The sequence below is a fragment of the Aythya fuligula genome, chromosome 2, assembly GCF_009819795.1.
Source record: "Aythya fuligula isolate bAytFul2 chromosome 2, bAytFul2.pri, whole genome shotgun sequence".
Taxonomy (NCBI): domain Eukaryota; kingdom Metazoa; phylum Chordata; class Aves; order Anseriformes; family Anatidae; genus Aythya; species Aythya fuligula.
The window spans coordinates 123,890,115-123,915,966 of record NC_045560.1 but is presented as its reverse complement, the minus strand read 5'-3'; the positions used below and the strand labels follow the sequence as shown (position 1 = coordinate 123,915,966).

The 25,852-nt window shown below is 39.8% G+C and overlaps 3 protein-coding genes, 1 long non-coding RNA gene and 2 other non-coding genes across 9 annotated transcripts in view; 4 read left to right on the top strand and 2 right to left on the bottom strand.

The window, feature by feature from the left end:
• The first annotated feature begins 1,577 nt into the window (after positions 1 to 1,577).
• On the top strand, positions 1,578 to 4,188 carry TCF24 (transcription factor 24). Its single transcript, XM_032183274.1, has 2 exons — positions 1,578 to 1,928; positions 4,049 to 4,188. Exons 1-2 carry the CDS (start codon positions 1,578 to 1,580, stop codon positions 4,160 to 4,162), a joined length of 465 nt encoding a protein of 154 aa, XP_032039165.1. The 3' UTR covers positions 4,163 to 4,188.
• A 2,637-nt stretch (positions 4,189 to 6,825) lies between these two features.
• LOC116485373 lies at positions 6,826 to 8,309 on the top strand. Its single transcript, XR_004252868.1, has 3 exons — positions 6,826 to 6,934; positions 7,382 to 7,477; positions 8,220 to 8,309. It is a non-coding gene; the product is annotated as an uncharacterized LOC116485373 (long non-coding RNA).
• Positions 8,066 to 8,144, top strand: LOC116486930. Its single transcript, XR_004253033.1, has one exon. It is a non-coding gene; the product is annotated as a small nucleolar RNA SNORD87 (small nucleolar RNA).
• Positions 8,310 to 8,690: 381 nt separating the features above from the next.
• Positions 8,691 to 8,773, top strand: LOC116486931. The gene has a single exon (XR_004253034.1). It is a non-coding gene; the product is annotated as a small nucleolar RNA SNORD87 (small nucleolar RNA).
• A 1,363-nt stretch (positions 8,774 to 10,136) lies between these two features.
• Positions 10,137 to 21,124, bottom strand: MCMDC2 (minichromosome maintenance domain containing 2). The gene is made up of 14 exons (XM_032180673.1): positions 19,792 to 21,124; positions 19,573 to 19,703; positions 19,416 to 19,475; positions 19,031 to 19,226; positions 17,892 to 18,014; positions 17,546 to 17,653; positions 16,176 to 16,304; positions 15,445 to 15,676; positions 13,018 to 13,223; positions 12,546 to 12,712; positions 12,012 to 12,188; positions 11,332 to 11,474; positions 10,829 to 10,938; positions 10,137 to 10,303 (listed from the first exon to the last, which is right to left on the bottom strand). The coding sequence occupies exons 1-14, from the start codon at positions 19,889 to 19,891 to the stop codon at positions 10,137 to 10,139; spliced, it is 2,049 nt and encodes a 682-aa protein (XP_032036564.1). The 5' UTR covers positions 19,892 to 21,124.
• A 1,767-nt stretch (positions 21,125 to 22,891) lies between these two features.
• The window catches only part of LOC116485553 (serine/threonine-protein kinase Sgk3), a 54,343-nt gene continuing 51,382 nt past the window's right edge, over positions 22,892 to 25,852 (bottom strand). For all 4 annotated transcript variants that reach the window (XM_032181049.1, XM_032181050.1, XM_032181048.1 and 1 more), the window contains 3 exons: positions 25,501 to 25,656; positions 24,774 to 24,863; positions 22,892 to 24,418 (listed from right to left, as the gene is read on the bottom strand). In XM_032181049.1, coding sequence (XP_032036940.1) covers positions 24,248 to 24,418; positions 24,774 to 24,863; positions 25,501 to 25,656 — 417 coding nt within the window. In that variant the 3' untranslated portion in view covers positions 22,892 to 24,247. The remainder of the gene's footprint in view (positions 24,419 to 24,773; positions 24,864 to 25,500; positions 25,657 to 25,852) is intronic.

The following is a 25,852-nucleotide window of genomic DNA, read 5'->3' as shown; positions in this document are numbered from 1 at the left end:
AGCCTGCCTAAAGCCTGCATTTCGGTACTGCTAACCCAGTGTGTCAGTGTCATTGTGCAACTCGGACTTTTCCAGCATTAGAGGAAACTTCTTTGCCACTAAAATGTGTGCAGAAGTAACTGTGACTGAGAGGGAAAGTACCAAGAAATAATAAGCTATTACCTTCTTTTAATTTTAAATTAAAGGAACTAGACAATTTGAGGACAGCTTTTTTTGCCCTCGTTCAAGACAAGCTCATGCAGACTTACATGAGTTTTATTTTATACAGGTAAAAATTACCGCAATCTTTGAGTTCCTTGTCTTGTTTGAAATGGTTTGCAAAGTCTAATTTCTGTAAATTTATATCTTCAGACATTCATGTGTATCGATTTTATTTATTTATTTTTTTTAAATGACATTTCTTTGGCTGCCTTAATAACTTATAACTTGTTCTTGTGCTTGCTGTCTACGCAGGACACCACAGGAACAGCAGCTCTCCGACACGGGGAAGCCAGGAGCTGCCTGAGGGCTTCGGAAGGTTTGCTTGAGTAAGAACGACTGCCTCAGGTATTGCTGTAGCTCCGGAGAGCTGCACGTCGGGCAGGAATCATGGACTGTGTATTACAGGGGAACTGAATGAACTCCGTAAGGGACTTGAGTTTTATTACAGGTAGAGCTGGCAGTGTTTTCTGGAAGTTGGGGAAGACTTTTCGGCAGGTATTTCGAGCTTTGCTCAAAGGAGGTGTTCTGCTATTGTTTTCAAAGGATTCTTTTGCCCCCCAATGGCCAAAATACAGTTTGCAAGACTTTAGGGTTGACAAGTGCAGGAAATCTTGTGTAATGTTAGGTGTGCAAGGACAGGTGAACGCTGTTCCTGATCCTTTAGACTCATGGACCAAATTTCATCCCTCTAAAACACAGTTGCTGTGTTCTGTGGCTCAATTTCCATTTGTGTCAGCAAATAACATTTTTCTTTCTGCAGTTAATGGAGCCCCAATCACCTGTTAGACCATCGACAGAAAATATACAGTCTCACACTGCAAATTACACAAGTGATATGAAAAAAAAAAATACCCACAGGCTAATTTTACTTGGTTGTAAATGGGAACCACTGTGGCAGCACTGTTTTTTTTCCTCAGAAAAGCTGTGTGATTGGTGAAACGTGAGTGACTGACAGAAAGCAGTTGGTGTAATAGTACTTAGGGTTTTTTAAGGGCTTATCTTAAGGGCTATGGGCTTATGTTTAAAGGTTTAAGTCTGCTTCTGTGCCTGTGCATGGCATCAAATGGACTGCTTTATGAACAGTGAGCCAAAAAGCCATCCATACACCTGTCCATAGGCACCGTCAGTGCTGGCAGCACTCGGGTTTCTGATGATTGTTATTTCTGGAAGGCATTCACTTCAGCAGGGTGAGGTTGACCTAATGCCACTCCGTGCTTTTTCTCCTCTGGGAAGGGAGAGAGCTGTGTTTAGCTAATTATTTTGTTGTGCATACTCAGAACCCGTCCAGAGCGCTGAGGGGAGCCCACAACCGGCAGCGTGCTGTCTTTACAGACACTCTTGTCACTTACAGAATCCTCCCGCCGGGGAAGCCGCCCATGGACTGTAGGCACCTAGCGGAGAGCAGCAAGGAGACCTCCAGCCCCAGCTCGGAGCCCGAGGCCCTGCCACCCTCGGCGGGGCAGCGAGCCGGGGCGGCCCCAGGGCGACCCGCGGCTGCCAACGCGGCGCGGGAGCGCAGCCGGGTGCAGACCCTGCGCCAGGCCTTCCTGGAGCTGCAGAAGACGCTGCCCTCCGTGCCGCCCGACACCAAGCTCTCCAAGCTGGACGTGCTCCTCCTGGCCACCACCTACATCGCCCACCTGACGCGCAGCCTGCAGGATGAGGAGGAGGCGCCGGGAGAGGGCCTGGGCGCCCTGCGGGGGGACGGGTACCTCCACCCGGTCAAGGTAGGACGGCTGAGGGGCAGCGGTCCCTCAGTGGGGAGATAGTCAGTGTTGAAATATTGAGGTGAAGGTAAAGATTTCAGGCTGCTTTACTGTGTCCATGTGGACGCCTGGGAGACCATTTGGGAACCACTGTAGGACCACCGAGGTGGTGAGATGTTCCCCAGCCATGGCCTGTGCTGTGTCTCCTGCCGAGGCAGCCAAGATACAAAATGTGACATTAATTACTGGCCGTGAATTAATTCCTTCTCTGAAGGTGGTTTTCTGAGGCATTTACTTCATGTAGCATGTGCTGATATTTCCCTTGCCCCTAAAAAAAAAAAAGTGCTGGAGATGCAGAGAGGACACCAAAGGGGATCTGCTCTTAAAGAGTACCTGGAGATTGAAACTGTTTCCAAACGCATTGCGCAGTGACCAATGCGACTCTGAAATACCGTGAGGTGTTTTCCTTGGCTCGGATCTCAGGGAGTGAGTTAGAGCACTGCTGGTCTTTTTTTAAGAGGCTAATGAATTCAGAATGATTTAATTAAGATTAATTTGTGAAGTAATTTCTAATTCCTATAAAGTGACTAATTCAGAGAGAGCTCCTTGTTCACAGTGTTGGTCACCGTAAGAAGCGTGACGTGAATGTAGGCTTCCTAGGCAATTCAGTGATTAGTAGACTCATTAGGGAGGCAAAACCTTTACATAAATCAGAAGACAGCAATAATTTAGGGAAAAAATAAACATCGTGATGCATTTGAAAATAAGTTCTTACTAGCTTCACTTAGTTCTCTTGGCCAGGGTAAGGGGACACAGGTCTCTCACGGCGCTTTTCAACAGCAGCCGAGTACTGCTGACACAAAAAATAGTTATTAAAGCAGTTAAATTACCCAGCTGCACATTTCCCAGGCTACTGGAATACAGCAACAGTCGGTTCATTTAGCAATTACTTCTTATAATCCTATTTATGTGTCATTTACCTGTAGTTAGTTCTGCTAAAGATCCCGTCAGTCTGATCTAACTGTATAAAATTCTGGGGAGTAAATTAGTCTTTAGTTGGAGCTGGAATGAAGGTGTCACAGGTAAATCACAGTACGTGCCTAAAAAAAATCAAAGTGCAGGATATGAGAGTGCCAGTGCGGGTAAGGAGTGTGACCACAGTTGTATATTCAGCAGAGTAAATAGAAATAATGTGTTAACTAAGATATCCACGTACACTGAACAAGAAACATGGTTATTGACTTTAAGCCAGGTAACATCTCAGATGCAGTATTAGTGATGAACTCATAACACAAAGCTTGAACTAAAAATACCGAATGGGATCTTAGGGTTTTTAAAATGTGAGAATGTTCTGCTTTGTGTCTTTACATAGAAGGCTTGAGATCTAACTGCAGCACTGATGATTTGACATGTTCCTCTTTGTTACTTAGGAAAGGTGTCAGCCATTTATGAAAAGTGGTTTTTGTTTTGCTTTGCTTTGGTTTGTTTTTTAAAAAAGGAAGACCAGGCTGGCTGTTTCAGGTATTTTCACATCAAATGTGTGTGACCCGTTACCTCTTCAAACATCCAGCTCTAATAGTCAACGCAGCGTTGACTGAGCTCTTCCCTTCCAGCACAAGGGCACAGAGCTGAAGTAACGCCGACTGCACGGTGATTTCCAGGGCTGCTGAGAAGTGTGAGCTGCAAGAATAGAACTTGTGCATTTTGTGCAGGCAGGCTGGCATGAGCCAGTGTATGCACACAAGGGCTGCAAGCAGTGCAAACACCGGGCCTCCGCAGGAGTGTCCCTGCGACTACCAATGGGAGTGCTTTGGTTTGTGTCAGTAGTAGAGCAGATACCATCCAAATTTTGGTGCGATGACTCACCAGGTTGACTTACAACTGTTTGGTGATTCGTGAGGGTTTGAGGAACTGTACCTCAGTGTTTACTCCCAGCGAGAATATCAATGCTGCAATTGCATTGCTTAGGTCCTAGTGAGATTTTCCAGTAAGTGGCAAGACAGAATCTGTTTGGAAATAGCAACAGTTTTCTGTTTTCTTATATGGTGATTCCGTCAAGATTTAAAGCTTTGGTTGTGTTGCTCAGAATTGCATTGAGACCACAAGGTGTTTGAGCACTGTGTTTGTCTCTTGTCTTGCAGAAATGGCCAATGCGTTCCAGGTTGTACATTGGAGCTACAGGACAATTTTTGAATCATTCAGTACAAGGAGAAAGTGGAAGCCAAGGAGAAACATCGACAAATTCACAAAACTAATCTCATTTTGAAGTAAAAAAAAAAAAAAAAAATGTTATTTATTACACCATATATATATATATTTAAGTTAAAAAATCACATCTACAGCATATAATTCCTGAAGTACTGTTTGTGAATCAGAAGGACTTGATTCTTAATTGTAGTTAATAGGTCAGTGACTCAATGTGGCTTATTGTTGGTTTCTGTCATAGAGGATATTGATGGTATCTGAACTGGGGGAACAGGAGAAGGCAGTAGCTGGCAGCACCAAAATACAGCAGAGGAAGAGAGACAGTAGTGATAACAACAGGTATTGTCATCTAGTCCAGTAGAGGAAGTTAACAGGTAAACTACAGAAAAAGGGGGGAGAAAGGGAAACGTGATGTTGGCTAAGTATAGTGCAATACTAGGTTGGAAAAGAAAAGGGCCAACAAATCTAGAAATTGCAGTGAAAATAACTGTGTGCACTTTCTTCACTGCAGGAAGGCAGTGGCCAAAATGCGAGACAGCAGTCAGGACAGGGCTTCGTTGCTGAGATAGTCATAAGTGTATGTAGTTGCAGTTTGAAAATGTAGGTGCATGTTCACTTTAAGTGAAAATGTGAAGAAAAATATTTACACACATACAGCAAACACAGGGTGCTCTGCAGATTAAATGTAGTTAAATCAAGTACTGCTTGTATCGATGCATATATTTGTGTTGTGTGTGGCAGGGTTTAAAATATAATTTAAGTGTTACTCCAGTATTGTTACTTTTGTGTTCAAGACATCAATGTTCATTTATGTTGTCTTTTTGGGGGTTCATGCATTGAAGGAAATGATGTGTAAGAGTTGGCTTGTTCATGTCAGATTTTTCACTTAAATGTGTCCTATATTTAGGCAGGAAGAATTGAAATGAAATGCACCAATAATGTCTAATGTATATGTTCTGTAAAACACTGTACTTTTTATATAGTTTATTGTTAACATAAATATTAAATATTATTCACTGGATATTATATATGTATTGAGTTACAAAGTGTGTATGACTTCAGTTTGTCATTGTATAAAGCAGTTTCTAATAATAACATTCTGCATTTATAGTAACTTTTCTGAAGATCTCTTTGTGGTGTTAAAGTACAGTTGAGAGAAAAGGAAAACAAAATAGTGGCAAGATGACCATTTTGAAAAAAAAAAAAGATTGTGTTAATTTCATTGTTGGTTGAAACTTGTGATACCTTTCAGAAAGGCAGAGCATGTCATTGGGAGTTAAATCCCAGAAAATGGGGTGTCCTTTGGAAGAGTGTGTATTGGCATTGGGAGAGCCATTAGAAGTAGGTGGATGAAGTGTCTGAGGTAAAGTATGAGGGAAAGTGTGGTAAAGTATGGTAAAAGCTGGAGATTTGGTCCACAGTGTGGCATTGTGAGGTTTTCAGAAGAGTATTATTGTGCAATATGAAAAATATGGTAAGTATTGGTAAAATTGATACATTTAAGTGTATATATATTTAGGTATATTGGGCATATATTTGTTATTTAGAACTGTAAGTGGTTTATTAAAAGATGAGAGTTGTGAGGAGCATTCAAGAAGATGAGCTAGTGTTTACTGATTTAAAAAAAAAAAAAAAAAAAGGCCAGATTTGTAGAGATGAGTATGTAGTTGTAAGGATGAATGTTACTTTTCAAATAACAGTAATTAAGGCAAGGCAACTTTCCGTCTTTTCCTGTGGTTAAACACAACCGCCTGCCCTTTGCCACCGCCATCCCGCCTCAGGTGCGCGCCTCTCCCCTCAGGGGGCCGCCTCTCGCCTCCCGCCCCCACTGCGCAGCTGGGCTCTGCGCATGCGCGGCCCCGCCAAAACCGCCGGGGGCGGCCGCCATTTTGTGCCTTGCTGAGGCGGCGCCGTGCGGTACGCGTGCGGGTGGGTGCGGGGGGTCCGCGGCGGCTGAGGGCGGCTCCCCGGGGCTGCTTCAGCCGGGAGAGGGCTGCGGGGGCTGCTCGGGGCCCTGTGGCGGCGAGCAGCGAGGGGTTGGTCCCCGTGGCGGCGGCGGAGCCCGGCCGCGTGTGAGGGTGGGGGCGGCCCTGGGCTCCTTGCGGTGACGGTCACGGCTTAACGGCGGGGTGGCTGCGAGGCGCTATAGAAGCTGTGAGTTGTCCCTCGGAAGGTGAGCGAGTGTCGTGCTGTGAAGATAAATGACTCTTTTTCTCTCCAGGGAATTCGGCTGGTGTTGTGTGGTGACCCTGACCCTGCCCTGTTTGGGCTGTAGGCACAGATCCCACGTGGGCTGACAGAGCTGGGATAGTCCCAGGACTCCGGCATAAATGCTGACCTTGAGTTCAGCCTGTAGGAAAACCGACAGTGCCAGTAAGCTCCCCAGAGCAGGGCAAACGACGTAGGGTTAAAGGCTGTACCTGGCTGCTCATTAGGAGCAGCTTAATCCCATGGTCACTCGTCATTCTGGAACCTTTTAGGTAAGATGCTATCTGTTCAAGCTTTATCTCAGCCGATGCTGTCTGCTTTTCTCCCCAGGTAATAATAAAGCCAACAGTGCTTTCATTAGGTCAGCAGATAGATCGGTATTTTTTGACTGGCTGACTTTCCCTGGGGAAATGCTGATATCTTCTGCTAGTGGCTCAGAGTGGAGTTCTTATCAATAAAACCTCTTTGGTTCATTTGTTTCTTTTCCTTCTTTTAGACAGCAAAAGAATTCCGGAGATGAGTTGGTTTCTGGCTCTGGGAGTCTTCAGCCCGGACTGTGCTGTGCTGCTATCATGCAAGCAGGAGGATGTCACGTGAATTCTGGAGCTACGGAGGTGAGCGTTTCTTACTGCACTTAACGTTGAGGAAAGCCTCAAAGCTGTCTCTTAAACCTTAGGTCTAGATTTCTGAAGCTGTTTTATGGCTTTTAAATCTCGTTGCAGGTGGAACAAGGAGAAATCTGAGCATTTGCATGTAGGGTTAAGTCTTAAACTGTCCTAGATTGTATTCCACAGTTTGCGCAGACTAATTACTGGGTGTTTGGGCTGCAGACTGGCTCTGCTGTTCTCAACTTGTGATATTGTCACAAGTCTCCTAATTTTTGGTTAAAATGTCACATGGTATATGTCTCTACTAGCAAGCTGCCATGATAGCTGTTACATTGTGGGCCTAAGAGCCTTAAATATAAGCTTTATTTTCTTAGCCATCTTGCCTCAGGTAGTAGTTCTTTGTTGTACTAAACTTTTCTGTTTATATAATGACTCCATTTGTTTATTATGCAGCTGAGTTCTGCCTTTGTACAAACTACGTGATCTCTGGTGCATGGACCAGTAGGCTTCTATTTCTCCTTTGAATGCTATCGGCAAGAGTACTGGAAGGTGAGGTTTTTAAACACTCTGAAGTGAACTCAAAATGTTGCTTTTTGTTCTTGGAACACAAACCGTGTGACAATAGAGAACTTTTTGAGGGCTTTTATTTGAAGTCTGAATTCTAAAAGATGTTACAGTCATAGAAGATCTAATGCTTGCTCCTGAGAACAAAGAATTGCAATCCCTGAATCCTAAGGGAATCAGGAAATGCTTTAGATTCTCTGATGCCACTATTTTAGCTAGAGAGAAATGCAACTTCTGCTTTGAAGAATGAACAGATGTTATCTGAAAGCGAGCAGCTAAAGTAAAGAAGAGTGTGCTTGATTCACCCTCCCTGCTGGCGCTTAGCCACAGCAGTCTGGTGGAACGCATGCCCAAGGGAAAGGGAACCACAGTGGTGGGTTTGGATGTATCAGCAGGGACCTGTGTTTCTTGTGCCCAGAGAGCTTTTCTTTTGGATCTGCCAAATTGATTCTGGTGCTAAATGGTTAAAAATGTGCTTCCGCTTTCATTTCCAGAAGCATGTCTGTTGAGACAGGCTTAACAAATCCCCTTGTGCTTGGTACCCGGAGTCTTAGCACCGGCAGGAAGCTGTTTGCTGGCACAGTGATGATAATTCTTTGCCGTTTACCCAACTGATTTTTTTGATGAGTAACATTGTATCTGATGTGCCAGCTCATTAGTATTTCTTAGTATCATGTTCCAATTTGACTTGCTCCCTGTGTTTCTGATTTTACTTCGTCTTTTAAAGGTGCCATCAGATGGCCTCCGGTGTCCTCAAGCTGTGTGTGTGCATACAGCCAGCAGCAGACTCTGCCACCTCCCAGAAGAATGGCTGCTAGAGCAGGTGATTTGCTTTCCAGCTGTGGTGGCACAGCGCTCAGGCTCCAGGAAGCTGTACTGCGAGCTGGGGAAAACGGGTGCAGGGTGCTGCTGTGTGGAGCTGTGCTGGCTTATGTCAGCTGAAGTTGTGCCCTGTTAGCCAGGGATACTTCCGGGCTGACTGCCTTTGTTCTTGACTGGTGGCACTGTTACAAGTCGTGAAGTTTTTGCAAAAAAACATCACAGAGGAGAAGCCGGGGAGAGGCAAGGATTAAAAAAAAAAAAAAAAGTGCTCTTCTTGGAAAAAAACGAAATGTCTAAGGATAGACATTCCTTAGTATGGTTTGTCAGAAATAATTTCTAAAGGAATTCTATTTAAGTCTATTATGGAAGTAATTTTACTGGCATAATGATGAAATAATGATTTGCCGTTTACCCATCTGACTGGTTACTGATGTGTATCTTTGAATCTGAAATGCCAGTAAAAGTTAGTGATTTTGTATAAAGTTGATAAAGGTTATAGACAATTGATTAAATTTGGAATGCTTTTTTTTTTTTTTTCCAGATTGAAAACAGTCTGAAGTGTGGATTGCTAATGCACTTGGAAATGCCTTTGAGGCCCTTCTTGCTTCTCAGAAATGCTGCTTGATTCAAAGACTGAGTTCAGTGAAAATGTGAATAACACCTGAATGGAGTTCAGGTGAGAGCATGACTCTAGGAGGAGAGGTAGCCCTGCAGCCACTCTTACAACTCAGCATGGACAGTGAAGTGCACTCAGAATGATAAATTTGAATAAATCAAGTGTTACAAGATGTAGGAGAACTTGTGTGTTACCTTGTCTAAACGAGTGTTTATAATATTAACAGGGGCAGCTGTTCTGCTCATCTATAGTGCAGTGTTTGCTTAAATAAAATCCTGAATTTATGTTTCCAGTGGCTGTAGTTCCTTGCTAAGGCCATGTGAGCCGTAGCAGCATGACCCTGCTGGGTGACCTCCTGAGCAGAAGGTGCACCAGCCTTTGGTATCTGCTTGGCTTGCCCAGAGTTGAACTGAACACTGCTGCTGCATTTTTTTAATGTGGACCTCAGCTTTAAAACTTTCTCAGTGCTATGCCTACTGCTACATCTTTAGTAGGAAAACATAGTGAAGGAAAGTCCATAGCTGGAGGAGCATATATCTACCATACCACCTTTTACACTTGTTTTTTCACTGAGGTAGTTAGACTTAAAGCCCATTGAGCTGCCAACCTACTGGGTCTGCTATTTTTTTGCTTTCCTGGGGGGTTCTATCCCTTCCAGTCTTTCTCTAAGGTTACGTAGTGAAAATATTTCTTTTTTTCCAGATTGCAGGAGCATACCAACATTGTATTCTAAAGCTGTTGCTATAATGTAAAAGCAAGACATAAACCATCAAGTAGTATGGTGACTTTTTAATACATTTTAAAATTCATAGTACATGAATAATAATTTAAGAAAGTTGTCTTACACTAGAAAAGTGGTTGTAATGTTTTTAAACTACTATTTTAAAATGCATGTGAAAAGAAGCAGTAAGAAAAACTACAGAAGTTTCACATTGTTGAAATGAAGTGCCAGATTCTCTACTCCTATTTTAATTGTTAGTCATCTTAAAACACTTGTTCATATAAGTGACAGAAGTAGCAGAAGCTGAGAACAGCCACCTCTGCCTTCCAGCAACAGTCAGAAAACTTGCAATAAGTCCTGTCAGCTATGCTTTAATCCTTAGCAAAATAGCACTGACCTATCCTGTGAAAGTATTAAGAAGATAGGTGTGTGTTTCTCCTTAACTGCAGTCCCAGAAGGGTGAAGTAGGAGCTTGGGGCTTTACTTCACTCCTCGTTAGTGTTAACATGAATTCCTGGGCCATACGCGCTGATAAACTTGAGCAGGTGGTGGTGGCACTTCTGGAGGTAAATATCTCTCTGGTGCAGGGAGTTTTCGTTACTGAGGTCAAAGGGAAATAGAGCATTTGGTTCTATGCATAATGCAGACTTACCTAAGCAAAGAAGAAATCAGTAAGTACAGTAAAGACTTGATCAAACTTCTGCCAGTGGTGTTAAGGAGAGGAAGGGGAAGGAGGAAGCTGTGACCTCGATTCCTTCATAATACAGTCTTGTAAGTTAGCATTTTTGTGATACACCATCATTCTTTTCTCACTGCCAAGTTCATGCATGAACAAACGTGACTGATAAACGAAGAGAATACTTTCTCTCTCCCCAAGGAGAGTGAACTCTAGCTACAGTTTACCCTGGCTGAATTATGCAGTTGCAGATGAGCAGTGTCTAATGCGTGCTCATAAAGGATAGAGGCTTTGTGCTGTCCTGAGGCCTAATGGCATGCAGCACAGAGACCCTCCAGGCATGTCAACTGGAGGACTTTTTCCTGATCTCAGTTCTCAGCAGTGGAAATTCTGGGCTTTCACTTAAAAAGAACTACCTTTATTGCTGCAATCAACTGAGAAATGCTTTTTCAAACTGACAAAATACGAAAGCGATATACCCAAGACTAAAGACTCATTTACCGTGCTTTAGGGTAAGAGATGATTCGAGCAGCAAGATGGCAATCAACGCATCTTCCTCAAGTACTTTCTTTCTTAAACTTAGCTTGGTATGAGCCTTAGAGAGGGATATCCTAAGAGATGAATATAAGCATGTTAGAAATATTATAAAATAGTGCAGAAATGAATGCATTATATGCTGCCCAATTTCAAATGCTTCTGTGAATCACAAGCTACGTTTACAGCATCTTTGCATTTCTTCACTTGCGCAAGAGAAAGCTGTGATAATTTAAGTCCCATTCTTGTTTGTCTAGACAGCTTTAATAATTCTTGAATCACTTTTAATGTCTAAGTTTTTTCAAAATCAACACTATAAATGGTATTAACAAATGTTAAGTAAGATTCTTTACACTTGAACATTTCGAAATTTAAGTTTCTTGTTTAGATTTTTTTACTTCCGAGCTGGTTAGCACAATTCCCAAATGAAACGTAGATGTGTTTCTTGTTCCGTGAGGAGTAGGACATACAGAATTTTTAGTGCAGATGCTGATAAGTTTGATCCGTGCATAGAATCTCTTCTCACTCTGCGACTCGCAAGATAGTAGCCCTGAATGAGGTTTTCTGCTTCTGAGTTCATTTCAACATGGAGATTCTTAGCAAACAAAATAAACTAGAGAGAGTGTACAGACATTAAGTAACTGGAAAATAAGAATTTACCTTTTAACATACCACTGACATAGTAATATAGTTTAGGCAGCATACTTCACCAGTAATTTTGCTAAAGACGCCTGTCACCATTCAGCTAAGCATAAAGATGGGTTTCAGATGGTAATCTGATACCTGTTAATCACACTAGAGATACAGTTTATTTAGAGTGAAATATCATACAACTGACTGCAAACTATTCTTGTCAAAAGGAGGTATTATAGATCTGATCTCATACAGGTGTTAACCTAGTGTGTTTTTCAGAAACTAAGTTGAATAATTTATTATACTGACCTTTTTAAAGAACTTTTTAAAGAACTGAAGCTAAATTTACCAATGATCCTAATGCTGCTAGAGGGAATATGGTGTGGAGGGAAGGGGTAGGAGGTGAGCGTTGACAGGTTTAAAAATAAGCAGAGTATCAGGACAGAACCTTGTGATTCCAGAAACAGTACAGTATCCCCAAGCATAATGAATTTATGAATTATTAGATATTTGTTACCTCTTCATAGTCCTGCATTCTGAACTGCTGTGAGACTCTGTACAGGGTGGCTTCAGGATTAATCGCTTTTTTGAGGACATGATGCACAAGAGGAAAAGACAGTCGACATGAAGGAAATTCATCGTATATCAAAAGCCCAAAACCATCCAGAAGATTAGATGGAAGCAAGCTCAAGTCCTGAAGAGAAAGAAAATTTATTTTGGGCTGCTGACTAGGAGAAACCTGGCAGTTTTTTCAATCTAATGTCCGATATCTGTATGCTGGGTGTTGTAAGATTAGCTAGTGAATAATCTGCAAAAGATGCAGTATAGATTTCAATAGTAGCTGTCAAAAGCTATTCTGAATAAAAGACAAGGCTACTTTTGGGAAAACTAGCTCATTTTAGAAGATACTTGATACTTGACAGTAACTTAAGTTGTAGCTTTTTGAGGAATACTAATAAATTTGATTTTTGTTACTTCTCAAGTAGAACTCAGTATAAACACATATGACTGCCATGGTTCAGTTACTGCTGTAACAGGATGTACGTTTTACCATCTGCCCGATCAGAAAGCCGTCCTTCGGTGTATGTTTCTTTGAGGAAGAATCCACATCTACATAAGACCAAAAATTGGTCTGAACTGGAATAGTAACTTGTTGGTCAGCCTCTTCTCCATACTTCTTCCCAGGAATGAACAGTGTTGTTGTCCTGCTCTCTAGAACTAGGATAGGACAAAATACGTCAGGTAACTACTCTAGTTTAACTATAAATTGTAGTTTCAAACACACCAGCTGAAAACAGTCAAGATTTTTATATTTCACCAATTGTCATGATTGAGTTTTGGCATTTCCACACCACCAGTTTTGAGGATGGTGTATTTGTTGTTGCCCTTGTTTCTTCTAGACTTCTTAAAGAGCTACTTTTCCCAGCATTTGAGGGCCATAAACTGAGGAACAAACCTAGCCCTGATTTTCTGTGTTTCTTTCATTCTGTCCCCTCATTGGTTAGTAGATGTGAAATAATTACCAGATTGTAGAAGTTCCAGTTTATCCTTTTTGTAGGTACTTAAGTCTCCTATGTAACAGATACCCCCCTTAGCGAGCAGAACGCTGCCAGCTTGAATACTGGCACTGCCGGTTCCGTGTTTATCTTTGGATACGGAAGGAAAGATGTCACTAGAGGATGGGTGTCGTATGCCACGGGGCAGAAGACATATGCTGTAATTCAGAAGCCTAGGGGATGAAATAGTCATAAATTGTTAAATTATTGTTCAGTTTTTAAAAACTTAATACTGTTCTTAATACTTTGTAACAGTATTTATATATAGGAAGATCTACTTTAAAAAGACAAATAAATAAAGCCACTAGCAAAACTAAATGTTTAAAGTACATTTAAACACAAAGGTAGAAGTTCAAGCTTTCTGCAACAGCTGCAAAAAGGTCTGTGTTTCTTACACATTGAACATATGAGGCTTGTGATAGAAGTACTTCCTAGGAAGCCACGGTCTTCTCATTCAACCCATATTAACTCCTATTCCTGTTCTGGAGGGAAGTAGAGGATTAGCGGTTCTCCTGGCCATCTGGGAAAAACGAACGGGCTGGTAACTTGCAAGCTCTGCTTGCCAGGGTTGTGTCCCAAATTCTTTTTGAGAAAGGAAGGTGTAGGATTTCTTTTTCAACCCCTACACTATATTCCTTGGCACGCAAAGGTTGCAAACTGTCTGGTTCCACAATCAAAGGTTCCTAATGATTTTAAGATGATTAAGCATGACATCTTCTCCTAATGATAAATGGGATAAAATTATTAATTAAAATAGTAAGTAGGAGTAAATAGACTATTATATAAATATGTAGGAAATTTCTGTTTTGACAGGCTAATTATAATAGAATAAGTGCATATACAAACAGTACAAATGACAAAGTACCAAGATTTACAGCAGACAACCATTTAAATATTAGACATGTTTTGATTCTTAAAACCTGATTTCCTATGATTTCTCTATAAAAGCTTACTCCCAAACCTTCTGGGGAAAAAAATCTTGCTGCCTGTTTTTTTTTTTATTATTATTATTATTTTTTTTTTTAATTCAAACTAATCTGTACAGTTAACTTTTGAAATGGTAAACTTAAGAAAACATCATTTTTCCAAAACAAAAATCCCTAATACATTTGTTGAAGAACTCTCAGATTCAAATAAAATCCACGTCACTTTCAAAGAGCTTTTCCACGAGTAAAAACAAAGCCCTGTTTTGGGTTGGAGAAGAACATCAGACATGCACACAAGTAAGTCAGAAGCTGAGCATGTAGAGTGGAGATGCTGTATTCAACTTGTGTTTGTGGTTCACAGCTCTGTGAAGGGGTGAACACACAAATGTATACATACAGAGCAATAGTTTGTTCAAGGCAACAACAGCTGGATTTATGAGCAGTGTATCATGATGTACCTGATTTTTGATACTTTATCAGAATAGTTCTTAGGAAAAAAGACCAATAAAAATATAAGTATCTGTTGTGATTTAATCCCAGCAAGCAGCTAAGCACCACACAGCCATGTGCCCACTCCTGTGCTTAACACTCCCCAGCTGGATGGGGGGAAGAGAATCAAAAGGGCAAGGCAATTGGAAGGATGTTTAGATGAAAAGACAGATGTTTAGAAAGGAAGGGAAAGAAGAAGAAAAAGAAAGGGATAGGGAAAAGGAGAAAAGGAATGGAGAAAAAGAAAACAACCAAAAGGGGGTGGTGGTGGTGGAGTGATGCTAAATGCAACTGCTCACCACCAGCTGACCAACGCCCAGCCACATGGTGTGGGACATCCCTTTGGTCACTGGGCCGGGTGTCCTGGCTGCGCCCCTCCCAGCCCCTGCTGCTCCCCCAGCCTCCTCGCTCGCAGGGCAGCAGGAGAAGCTGGAGAGTCTGAGTTGGTGTAAGCACTGCCCTGCAACAGCTAAAACATCAGTGAGTTATCACCGCTGTTTTCATCCTAAATCCAGAACATGGCACCATGAAGAAAAGTAACGCTATCCCAAGCAAACCAGGACAATAACTGATTTACTCATTGCTTACTAGCAGAAAGTGCTGATAGCTGGAAAGCTGGTGATGAAAAGGCTCAAAGTGACACAGGATTTGAAAAGTAGAGACCTTTGCTTTTATCATCACCAGTTTCTGTGGCAACCTTCAGTTTTGATTTTAGAAGAATGTTTAGTTTGACCTCTGCTAAACCGTGTTAGTCTTAAAAGCTTACTGAGGCAATTAAAAGTGTTAAAGTTTTTTTTTTTTTTTTTAATTAGTGAAGTTCTGTTCTGGATTTATCACTTGAAATAGAGAAGTCTCATGGTTATTTTTATCGTCATAGCCCTGTATATTTTAAACATAATCTTTGCTTTTCATGTAAGACCAATCCTATTATCTTTAAAAATACTTTTTAATTTATGTAAGAAATGAGGAATCTCCTTACCTATCAATCACTAAGGTGTCGCTTGTCACAACCAACAGATCCAGGTAATCAGCACTCTCCTTTTCACACGTCTGTACTAGACTCAGCAATACTGCGAGTTTCAGAGTGTTGTAGGTGCCTGGTGGAACAACTTGTGAAGCAAAGATATTGGCCAGCATGGCCGTAAACCTCCAGCATGAATTTGAAGTCAGTGAGAGCAGATACTTAAAATTTTCACCAATAAAAGAAGGACCTAATTGAAACAAAGGAGAGATTACCAAACACTTGATAGAGCTGTGCAGATATAATAGAACACGACACCATTCCAATCCTCGTACAGAAGCTTACAAAGAACTAAGATCTTTATACATTAAGCACAAATTCAGAATGTGAAGAGTTGATAGGATTAATTTTCCTGCTGTAAAGGTAGCAGACAATCTACTAAAACCAATGGAATAAGCATGCAGTAACAAAATAAAGTATCGGGTCCATTTCCTGCACGATTTCCAGTAGGGGGCGATGGAAAAGAGCAGTTGAACTGCAGTAAATAATTCTGTCATTTCCCCATGCATGGAAAGAGAAAGGGGCAGGAGATCTCAGCTGACTGAGAACATTTAAGACTGTAAGAGGAAGGTCCCACAATGGTTTTGTAATCAGGACCCTTAGGCAATAGAGACCTATACCAGTTCTCAGGGTTTTGTTCTAAAATGTTTTTCAACTTTTATAGTCCATTTTTAATGGGACTTTCTTACCGTTTGGTTTACAGAGCTGTACGCTACTGACTTCTATACATGCTGTAGCTTGTGGGCCATTTTGTACGCAGGTTGGAATGCCTATAATCTTGTAGTGGTTTCCTATTGTCATTCGATTGGCCAGTTCATCTGGAAATCAAAAATAAAATATGGGGAACCTGAAGATGTTTTAGGAAAAAAATATATATATATTAAAGACATAGAAAGCTTTTATTCACATTGCGACCGGTTTCATTTTTATCACTTAATTGCAGAGAACAGTTGGATTCCAGGTTTACCATAATGGACTAGGAGCAAATGAAGCACGCAATTCTAATTAATTAGTGCAAAAGGTAACGAAGGCAGGCTGGGTGAGGAAAAGTAGATTCCTGATGAAGAAAATGGATGATTTATTCATTTCTGCGTTGAAAGGAAAATGGACAGTTGTTTGAAAGTATATATTCCTATTCTCAAACTTGTGATGACCCCATTATCAGTTACTGTCCTATAACATGACATAAAAAACAAAAGCACACACAAAAAAAGAGATCCATAGGATACAGTTTTCAAAAAGACGCACAGCCATAGCTTTGAGAACCATTGTACTTTTGTGTATTTTTTTTTTCAAAAGTCACATTTATTTTTGGAAGTGAGAGTTATGCCCAACCAAACACGAATCTCAGTCTGTGAGATCCTGTCTAACCTCACCGATGACTGAAATCTATGGAATTTTAATGCACGTGTAGATCAGTTTCCCACCTATAGATTGTTTCATAAAAATAAATAAATAGTTGCAGTTTGAAGTGCATCTTATGGTCTTGGAGCTACTGTGAGTTTTCAAGGAATGGTTCTATAGACTTCGGATATCGTATCGAGTATAATGGTGGCTTTTCAGTTTAAAGAACATTAATGGAAGCATGACAGTTGGGTGTGATATTAGTTGGCTAGTCACATCAGAAATCATTTAATGTTTGCAGTGGAAGGCAGTGGTAGTAGAGGCCAAAAGTCCTGACAGAATCCGGAAAACAGCTACTTTGAGGAAGGATGTTAAAAACACATGAAATTAGTGCAAAACAGTATGACCAAAGGAAGTAGAAAGGAGGAAAAAACAAGCTTCAGATAGAACGTGATACCAGCCTGGGGACTGTAATTAAATGCAGTTATAAAAGTGAACACAACGGTTTTGCTACATGTATTTCTTAATCATCTGTGCATGTTTAGTCACCTGGCTCCCCCCTCCCTCCCTGTTTATTAGAGAAAGAACCTCAATGTGAATTATCACAATTTCCACCATTTTATCCACAGAAATGGATCTGTAAGAAAAATGTGAGTAATTACTACATTCAGTTCTAAAACATTTTTGTCAAATCTCGAAATTAAAATTCGCTTACCTCTCAAGAAAACTGTGAAAGCCTGAATCCTAAAATGTGATTTATTGTTGGAATATCCTTTTAAAGCATTAAGAACTTTTGCATCAATCATTTCAACTATTTGTTTATCTTTCAAAACAAAGGCAAGGAAGAGGTTAGTTCTCTTTAAAACAGTACCAAGCTTTTTTTTTTTTTTTTTTTATTCTTAGATGACTAGTAGATGACTAGCTTTTTTTTCCCCCTTAGACATTTTGTTTACTTACTGTGTAACAGCAGCAGGGAAATAATAGATATAAAAAATAAATTATAAAAATTATAAAATTATAAAAAATTATAAATTATAAAAATAAAACTACATATTTCCTACCACCAAGTACTCTAAACTTCATATCTTCTTGCAGGGGTGAAGAACATAAACTGCACACAAAATCATTCCTCACTGTGGCAGATTCTGTAGCTCCAGGCAGATGCACTCTTATGTACCTAAACCCTGAAACATTTACCAAATGTTGTAAGGCGGATATGGCTTTCATTTTAAATTTCACAACAAGTATAGAAATAGTTAAAATACTGGAGAATGAAATTCCAAATTTACAAGCATCCTGTGTTTCTTCAGGTAAGCATAACTTCATACACTACACTTCAACTAAAATGATCTGTATCCCTTATTGCAGGTTGACCACGAGATGGCAGAATTTCCTATTGCATGTTCCTAACTAAAACGGCTTGGCCTGACTTTTCAGGCAGCAGGGAGTGACTGACTGCTTCTGCATCGTGTGGAAATGACATTGGATACGTATATCCCTCACTACAAGTACGTGCCCTCATAAAGACATCATTATGATTTATTCTACAGTCTCCCAGCTTTGGGATTTAGCTTCTATTTTATAATTTTATGGTCTCTGTTACAGGAAGAAGCAAGCAGCACAGCCCTGAAAGTACTTAAGACCTAATCCTGCAAAGATATATCAGTAATATTAGATAAAGTAGTTCCACAGAAATCAGCTTTCATTAAAGAAAATCTGCTAGAAGCTTCTGCCAGTCACTTATGCATGCTGTTACATGGTCTTTTTATATAAATTAAAAATAATAATAATAAAAAAAAAAAAAGCGCACACACAGAAGGAATACAGAAGAGAGCCTCAAAAAAAAAAAAAAAGTATTCTTCTGGTACAGACTTTTTTTTTTTTTTTTTTTTCTCCTTTCAGGGAATTCACTGAGTTATACTGGAAACATACCTTTTCTCATATAGACTATCTTCAGGATCAGAAAATGGCTTATTGGCATAGCTGTACTCACAAAACATTTAATAATGCTGAGCAGCCGCTGGCAAGGTCCATTGCTGCTGTCAATTAATAAAAATCATGCTGTGCTCATTACAAAAAGTCTACATCATAAGACTGCATAGGAAAATGACTCTCGTGCTGGATTTTTAATCTGATAAACTATATAAATTATTAAAAAGCTTTTGAAATAGTATCGATTTCAATTTTTTTTTTTTACTACCTTCAGAGAACGGACAGGTTTCCTCAGTACAAAGAAATCTTGCTCCTTGTGTATATTTTGTTACAATTCCCATTGCAATGACTATTCCTTCAGACATATAAAATCTATGGGATGTGTAGTTAAATGGAAATGCAGAGAGACTGAGAACATAACTTGGTAAAGGCGGTAAATGTGTTGGCTTCAGCAGTATACTAATCTAACAAGAGACAAAATTGCATTAATACTATAATTTTAATTTCAACCTGCTGTTTATAAACACCACTTACATGAACAAATGCATCATATATAAATAGCTACTAGAAAAAAAAAAAAACAGTATTTTTTAAATACTTCACTACACTTAAAAGATTTCAGATCTAACTGGGGGAAAATAATGCAGACTCACCTGGGCCTCTGTCTGCAAGTGTTCAATTAACGATAATGTCTTAATAGCTACAAAACATACCTGTAATTCAAAAATACCTTCATCTTAGAAAGGAAAATCTAGTTAAAATATAAAGAGATGTATTTTTTGTCATCTCTGACCACAAATATACACTTACTGACTGAAAAATCTCTGCAGCTTTTATGGGATTATGAAGAATGTAGTTTCCAAGAGTTGCATCCAATTCAGCAATATCAGAAGGATTTATTGAAATAACAAAACGATAAACAGCATAACTTTGTTTTGAGTCTGCAGGAGCAAAAAGCATCTTAAAAACAATAGGTTTATTTAACAATAAATATCAATGCTAACAGATTATCTACTGAGTGAGCAATACCATTATATTTTTTGCAATCGTGCACAAATTTCTGAAGGCCACCACTTCTGTCAAGGTAAATAAGGACAATTTCCTTCATTTTCTGTATTTCTTCCTCCATCTTCCAAAAAGATCGTTGTACTCTTAATCAAAATGTGAGAGCAAGCTGTAAAGAAATTAGGTCAGAATTTGCCATGCTGAAATAATAATAAAGATATATGTTAACAAAGCCATACAAAATTAGAGTATTTTTTTCAATGTTATTCTTTAATATTTTTAATACTATCGTTAAATGGGAAGCTCTTTCCAATGGCTGAAGCATATTACACCCACAAAGTCAATTTTTACAGAATGCTTTAGTATTTTTCTTCTCTTATTAATGAATTACTTCACTGTCTGACCTGTAACCCATCAAATTAAAGGCTGCATTTAGCCCTGCCTATGTAATTTATAGGCATAATCATCCTAGCAAAAGTAAGACTTAAATAACTGCTTTATCTGAGAAAGCTTTCTGTTATAGTTGTTGGAAGTATGAAACCAGTCAACATCTTTTCTTAAATCAGACTTCCTTAGTCTGCTGTCACCTCCTGTGGCATTCATTTAAGGCACAGATCTTGCACACACTTGTGTTCGTCAGTGTACACAGATCAGTTCTTATTCCGATGGAAAAAAAAAATCCAGGACTAGAGTTTTGGTCTGGAAGGTGACCATGACCAGTGTTGTTCTCATTGTGCATTACTCCCATATCTGCATTTTTAAGAGTAAAAATCTCACCACATGAAGCACTTCACTTACAAATTTACTGTAGAAGGAGAACTAAGGCCAAAATGTGGTATTCTATCACATCTATTTTACTGCCTTACAGATTTTCTTTTATAAAGCGTCATCTGTCTTCTCTGTAAATGGAGAATGTGAAACCACACTTAAAACTTCAAAAATAGATTTAACTACTTGGCACAGGACAAAAACACGGAATCTACAGGCTGAAGAGAAAGCAAAGCTCTTTGTTTATGAATGATAACCTGCAGGAAGCCACAGAACTGGGTGTTGGTGTACAGACAGCTCAGTATTTGTCAGTGAAATAACTGGGTACCTGTGGTGCACCCTTATGGTTGTTGTGTAAAACTTCTCTGAGAAACGCACGTTGTGGGCTGGCTAGATGGATTGCAGTGGCCTGAGGTACCAAATTTTAAGCACAAATTGAAGAATAATTTATATTAGGCATTCTTTTTCAGTTTCTTTGGGATTACTCCCACACAATTGCTGCTCCATACCTCAAAATCTCCCACATGAAGGGTCTCAAATCTAACAACCCCAAACCACCTCAGGACAATTCCTTCCCTCCCTCCCTGCCCCAAGGTGTCCCCCGGGAGGAGCGACGGGCTGAGGGGAGCCCGGCGGCAGGAGGGGGCCGCCTGCGCCCCCCGCCCGCCTCAGCCCGGCAGCCGTTGGCGCTGGGCGGGAAAAGCTCCCGGGGCCGCTGAGGCGGGAAACGCCGAGCCCGAGCCCCCTCAGGGCGGCCGCGGCTCTGGCAGGCACCACGCACCGACCCTACAGTAAATAAATAGTAAAGCCCGGGATGGTTTTAAAAACAAACAATCATTAATAAACACTGCAGAGTCTACTGCGTTTAGCGTAAGCAAACTTACCTCTCCAGACTGCACCACAAAATTCTGTGTCTTATTTCAGTTAATGTTTTTACAACCACCGTGCACCACCACTGCTCCTGCCTCCCTTTATCAACTGGTTGCCACCTCTAGGCTCCCTGCAGCTCTTCTATCCAGATTTTACTATCACTTCAGATTTCATAGAATCATTAAGGTTGGAAGAGACCTTTGAGATCATCTCGTGCAACCACCCCCCTACTACCAATATATTACAAAATCATGTCCCTAAGCACCACATCCAACCTTGCCTTTTCAACTCAGCCTTCTGTGAAGGGGCTACCCCACCTTAAATCCAGTCATCTCTGAAAAGCATTACCATGACATGCAGAGAGGTACAGAACAAGACCTATGGAAGTAGCGCGAGGGTTTATTGCTTGGTGTTGCACACTGTTGGTTACTCTACCTGTGTGAGTCCTGATCTAACGGGGGCATTTCACAATATGAAATACAGCAGAAGGCACAAAATGAACCAAAGTATTTGAAGTGATATGGTGACACGTTCACACTTAGCCAAAAAGGCAGAGCTTGCCGAAAGAAAAAAAAAAAAAAAAAAGACTAATAAGCAACAAATTAAGCAAGAAATAAGTACCATTGTCATCTTAAAAAAGGGGGGAACAATTCATTTTACAAGAAAGGCAAAACAAAGAAGCTCCACATCTTTTCACCCAGGCAGGTGACTAGCTATAGGCATCGTGGAAATAGAGGACAAGTGAAGGGGTGCAGCATGTACCACACTGAAGTAATCTTCTTCCTTATCATCTCTCTACAGTACTGTACTTCCTTGCTGTGAGAGGCAAAAAAAAAAAAAAAAAAAAAAAAAAAAGTTGCAGTACATTTCCCTGTAGTAAGCAGAAGGCAGTTCCAGCAGCTTACAGAATCATTTCAGGGGTATGAAGAGTAAAAGCTCAGTATAGCTTAGTATGAGAATGGGTATTTCCTTTCTTCAAATCAATTTCTCCCTTCTACTCCATTAGAAAGGCCTATTGGAGAGAAGAAAAAAAAAAAAAAAAAAGGCTTGCTGCCAAACAATTACAACTGCAAGAACGTGATTCATTTAGTTACTGCTATCCTGAACAGCTGCATAGATTATTTCCAAACTTCTTAAAACTTTACAGTGGCACTATGGGAAATGAGCACTGCTCCACTCCCACAAATGATAGTCCCCCTTCCTTCCTTCCCTTCCAATGTTAATTCGTTCATATTTTACCCAGAGACTTCTTCCCACACCTCACACACCAACTATTCAGCATTACTCAAGCATTATGCAAGAGAAGTGGAATAAGCAAAGAATCCTGTTTTAGCTTCCACTTTTTTTTGCTGTTGATAACATTAATTTCAGAAGAATTATGATTTGACAGACGATTGTTCGTGATACTCTCAATTTTTAACTGATCTTGATGCAATACAAGTAGTACTTCTCTTAGCTAGTTCTTCCTTCGTCAGAAAGGAAACCATTTAAATACTGAAATTTATTTAACACTTAACTCTGGCTGCTCCTCTGTGTCTTACCAGACTTCTCTCAAACCAAGGCATTTAACTGAATGCATTTATGAACAAAAAAACACAGAGCGTTTTTTGAAGTAACAGACAAAAATAAGTTGTTATTTACAGGTAATATATAATACTACCATAATAGGCTTTTACACGCTGTAACTGCGGTCAATTTTTGCATTGTTAAAAGTTTTCCTTAAACAAAAGTTGATCAGAACGATCAGTTTGTCCATACACGTGTATGTTACGAGAAATACAATAGCTTTTCACATTCTAAAAATTACCGACGTAATTTACATTACTTCTTCCAAATACCAAGTGAAGATTTAGAAATGGTGCAAAATGGGAGACAGAAGGACAAGTAGCTATGCATGTTTAAGTACAATCGATTTGGAACATAATTAGTGTTTCAAGCTATATACCAGTGAGAAAAATGCTTAAATATTTGGCATGATCCCCTCACCACCCATCCCTGGAAGGTTAAAGCAAGATAGCCTTTCAAAGTAGCGGTGATTATTGCTAATTATATCTTTGGAAAAGCAGAGTTTTTAACAAAAAATATTTTTAATGCAGTTGAAATCCAGACATTTATCTCAGGGAGGAAAAAAGGTAGAACACGTGATCAGTAATGTTATCAATTCAATACAGTTAATTTGTTCTATCCTTGCTTTGAGTAATCCCCCATGCCTCAGATAATCCAGTTGAGTGAATTAGGTACTCCAGCAAATGCAAAAACGACAATCCAGTTTTACATGCCCAGCTCTTCATTCTACAGAAATCCTCGAAGCATCTCAGTGTTAACTTAAATTAAACCTTCATTTAAGTGCTGACAGGTTAAGTTAACAAATTTCAAACTGATAAAACAGGGAAAACATTCACCTTTTTTAAACCAGGATATACAAAAGACGATTTGCATAGTTACAATTCAAGCACAAAGTCACTGTAAATAGGTACAAAGGCATTTATAAATTTACTAAATTTGCTGCTTTTTGTGCCAGCCTAATCTTAGATACATATGAATGTAAACCTGAAGGGACTGAGGAGAACAGTCAGTGTTTTTGCTTAAAAAAATACGTAAATGTAGAGAACATTATTTAAAGTTTTTAAAAATATTTTCTGCAGCAGGAATAAACAGTTCAGACCCCAAAGAAAGCCATCCAAAATGCCCAAATTCCTCCTATACAGCAGAGAAAGTTTGTTCATAGGTTTTAAACCTACATACAAAACGAGGCACAGGTTACACTATTTTGGAATGTGTTCATAACTCTAAGATTTCAGTTCATCCCAAGACTTCCAAAACACTGTTGGCTTTTAACTTCCTAGGAAAACATATCTTCAGAAGGTGGTGCGTAAGAAAATCCAACAAATGCATCATCTGCTTCTAGGACACTGGCATTAACAATGTTGTAATCAGAAGAAATGCAAACTGAGTACGGGACCATTTCTTCCGTAAACACGGCATCAAAATTCCCAATATCATCTGGGCCAACCTAGAAAACAGGAAGATCAATCAGTTGTCACATTAATACTGTGTTTTTAAAAGCTATGCATCTCCTGTAGATTTCAAATTTAACTCCTGAGACCATCTACTCTGCGTAATTCCTTCCTATGTAAACACAGAAAGCTTAAAGCAGCACACTACAGCATCCCTGACAGTTATTAAAAGCTTGCTTGTTTCTTTTAGGCTGCTGGCATTCAGGCCAGAAGTGATACACATTTATGATGTGATAAACCTGAGAAATACTAAGGAATACCTCTTAAGTGACTGTTAGGGAGCTGCAAAAACTTAAAAAATAATATTTTAAAGGCAGAATTTTGGCAGCTATGAACTGAAACAGCACCTACCACATTAGGATTAAACGGCGGCGGAATCTTCTTCTGAAGAAGGTCAGTCCAGCTGAGAGATTCAAAGAATGGGTGCTTTTGAATTTCAAGCTGCAGTAGGGAACAGAGATAACAGGCGTTTCAGAAATCCAACCTGTGCATCATAGTAAATACTACTTCAGATTGCATGCACAAACAAAACCTAAGGAAGTCAAGTCCTTCATTCAGTTTATTTTGCAATTAAAGCTGTAGTTGGCAAAAAGAGCAATTCAAATTTGTTAGCCTGCCTCTAAGAACTGGTTTCTGCATTTAAGCCTTAAAATCAACCACCTTAAAAACAAACCACAGAGCAGGAATGTTTCCTGTTACTATTTCTGTTCCTCCTTGCAAGATGTTAGTTTTTATAAAGATCACTGTCTGAGAAGCAGCAGCTTAACCAACTCTCCAATATGCTTAGTAGTTATGAAGCAGTAAACAGCTGTGCTAAACACTACCACCCTTTCATCATATTGCCACCACGAAAAAGTACTGTCATGACCCAAATGCTCTATTACAAGGCCAACACATGACCGAACATTAAATGAACACAAGTGGTGTCTTAGAAGAAGAAATAAAAAGGAGAAGAGAGAGAGAGAGATTCATAACAGAGCATTTTCTGCTCTGCCACTGTTAAACCTGTGTGGTGCACACAAATTTGTTCATGCCCCTTTAAATGCAGAAGGGCTTGATAAATTAGGACATTACATACAAAGTCTTCCCTTGCTCCGAGTCTGCTTTGCCGATCTTTCTCCAAGAGTTCTTCCAGAATAGACCAGGCTGTGAGACTGATTCCTGGACGCAGAACCAGGGGCTTATGAAGAATGTTCTCATACATCTCAGCAACATCACGGCAGTAAAAAGGCGGCTAGAAAACAAGTGTTAGATATGATTTCGAAGCCACATTCAGCATTTTGTTTTATGTGTATGCATCAGTAAACACTGCTATAAGAAATAGGAACTGGTAGCAATGAAGGAAGAAATCCACCTCTTCTTACTAGCTTTATTTTTTTTTTTTTAATTAAAAAATAATTTTAATTTAGTTTTTTTTAAAGCTTTTTTAC

Bases quoted from the DNA above. Each gene is read 5' to 3' on its own strand.
- TCF24 (XM_032183274.1), top strand. From the start codon at position 1,578: ATGGACTGTAGGCACCTAGCGGAGAGCAGCAAGGAGACCTCCAGCCCC. The intron at 1,929-4,048 runs GTAGGACGGCTG...CTTGTCTTGCAG, and splicing joins GGTACCTCCACCCGGTCAAG to AAATGGCCAATGCGTTCCAG.
- MCMDC2 (XM_032180673.1), bottom strand. From the start codon at position 19,891: ATGGAGGAAGAAATACAGAAAATGAAGGAAATTGTCCTTATTTACCTT. The intron at 18,015-19,030 runs GTAGTAAAAAAA...TAAATGTTTCAG, and splicing joins AACCTGTCCGTTCTCTGAAG to GGTTTAGGTACATAAGAGTG. The intron at 11,475-12,011 runs GTAACAAATATC...CACTCTCTCTAG, and splicing joins GAATGCAGGACTATGAAGAG to TTTATTTTGTTTGCTAAGAA.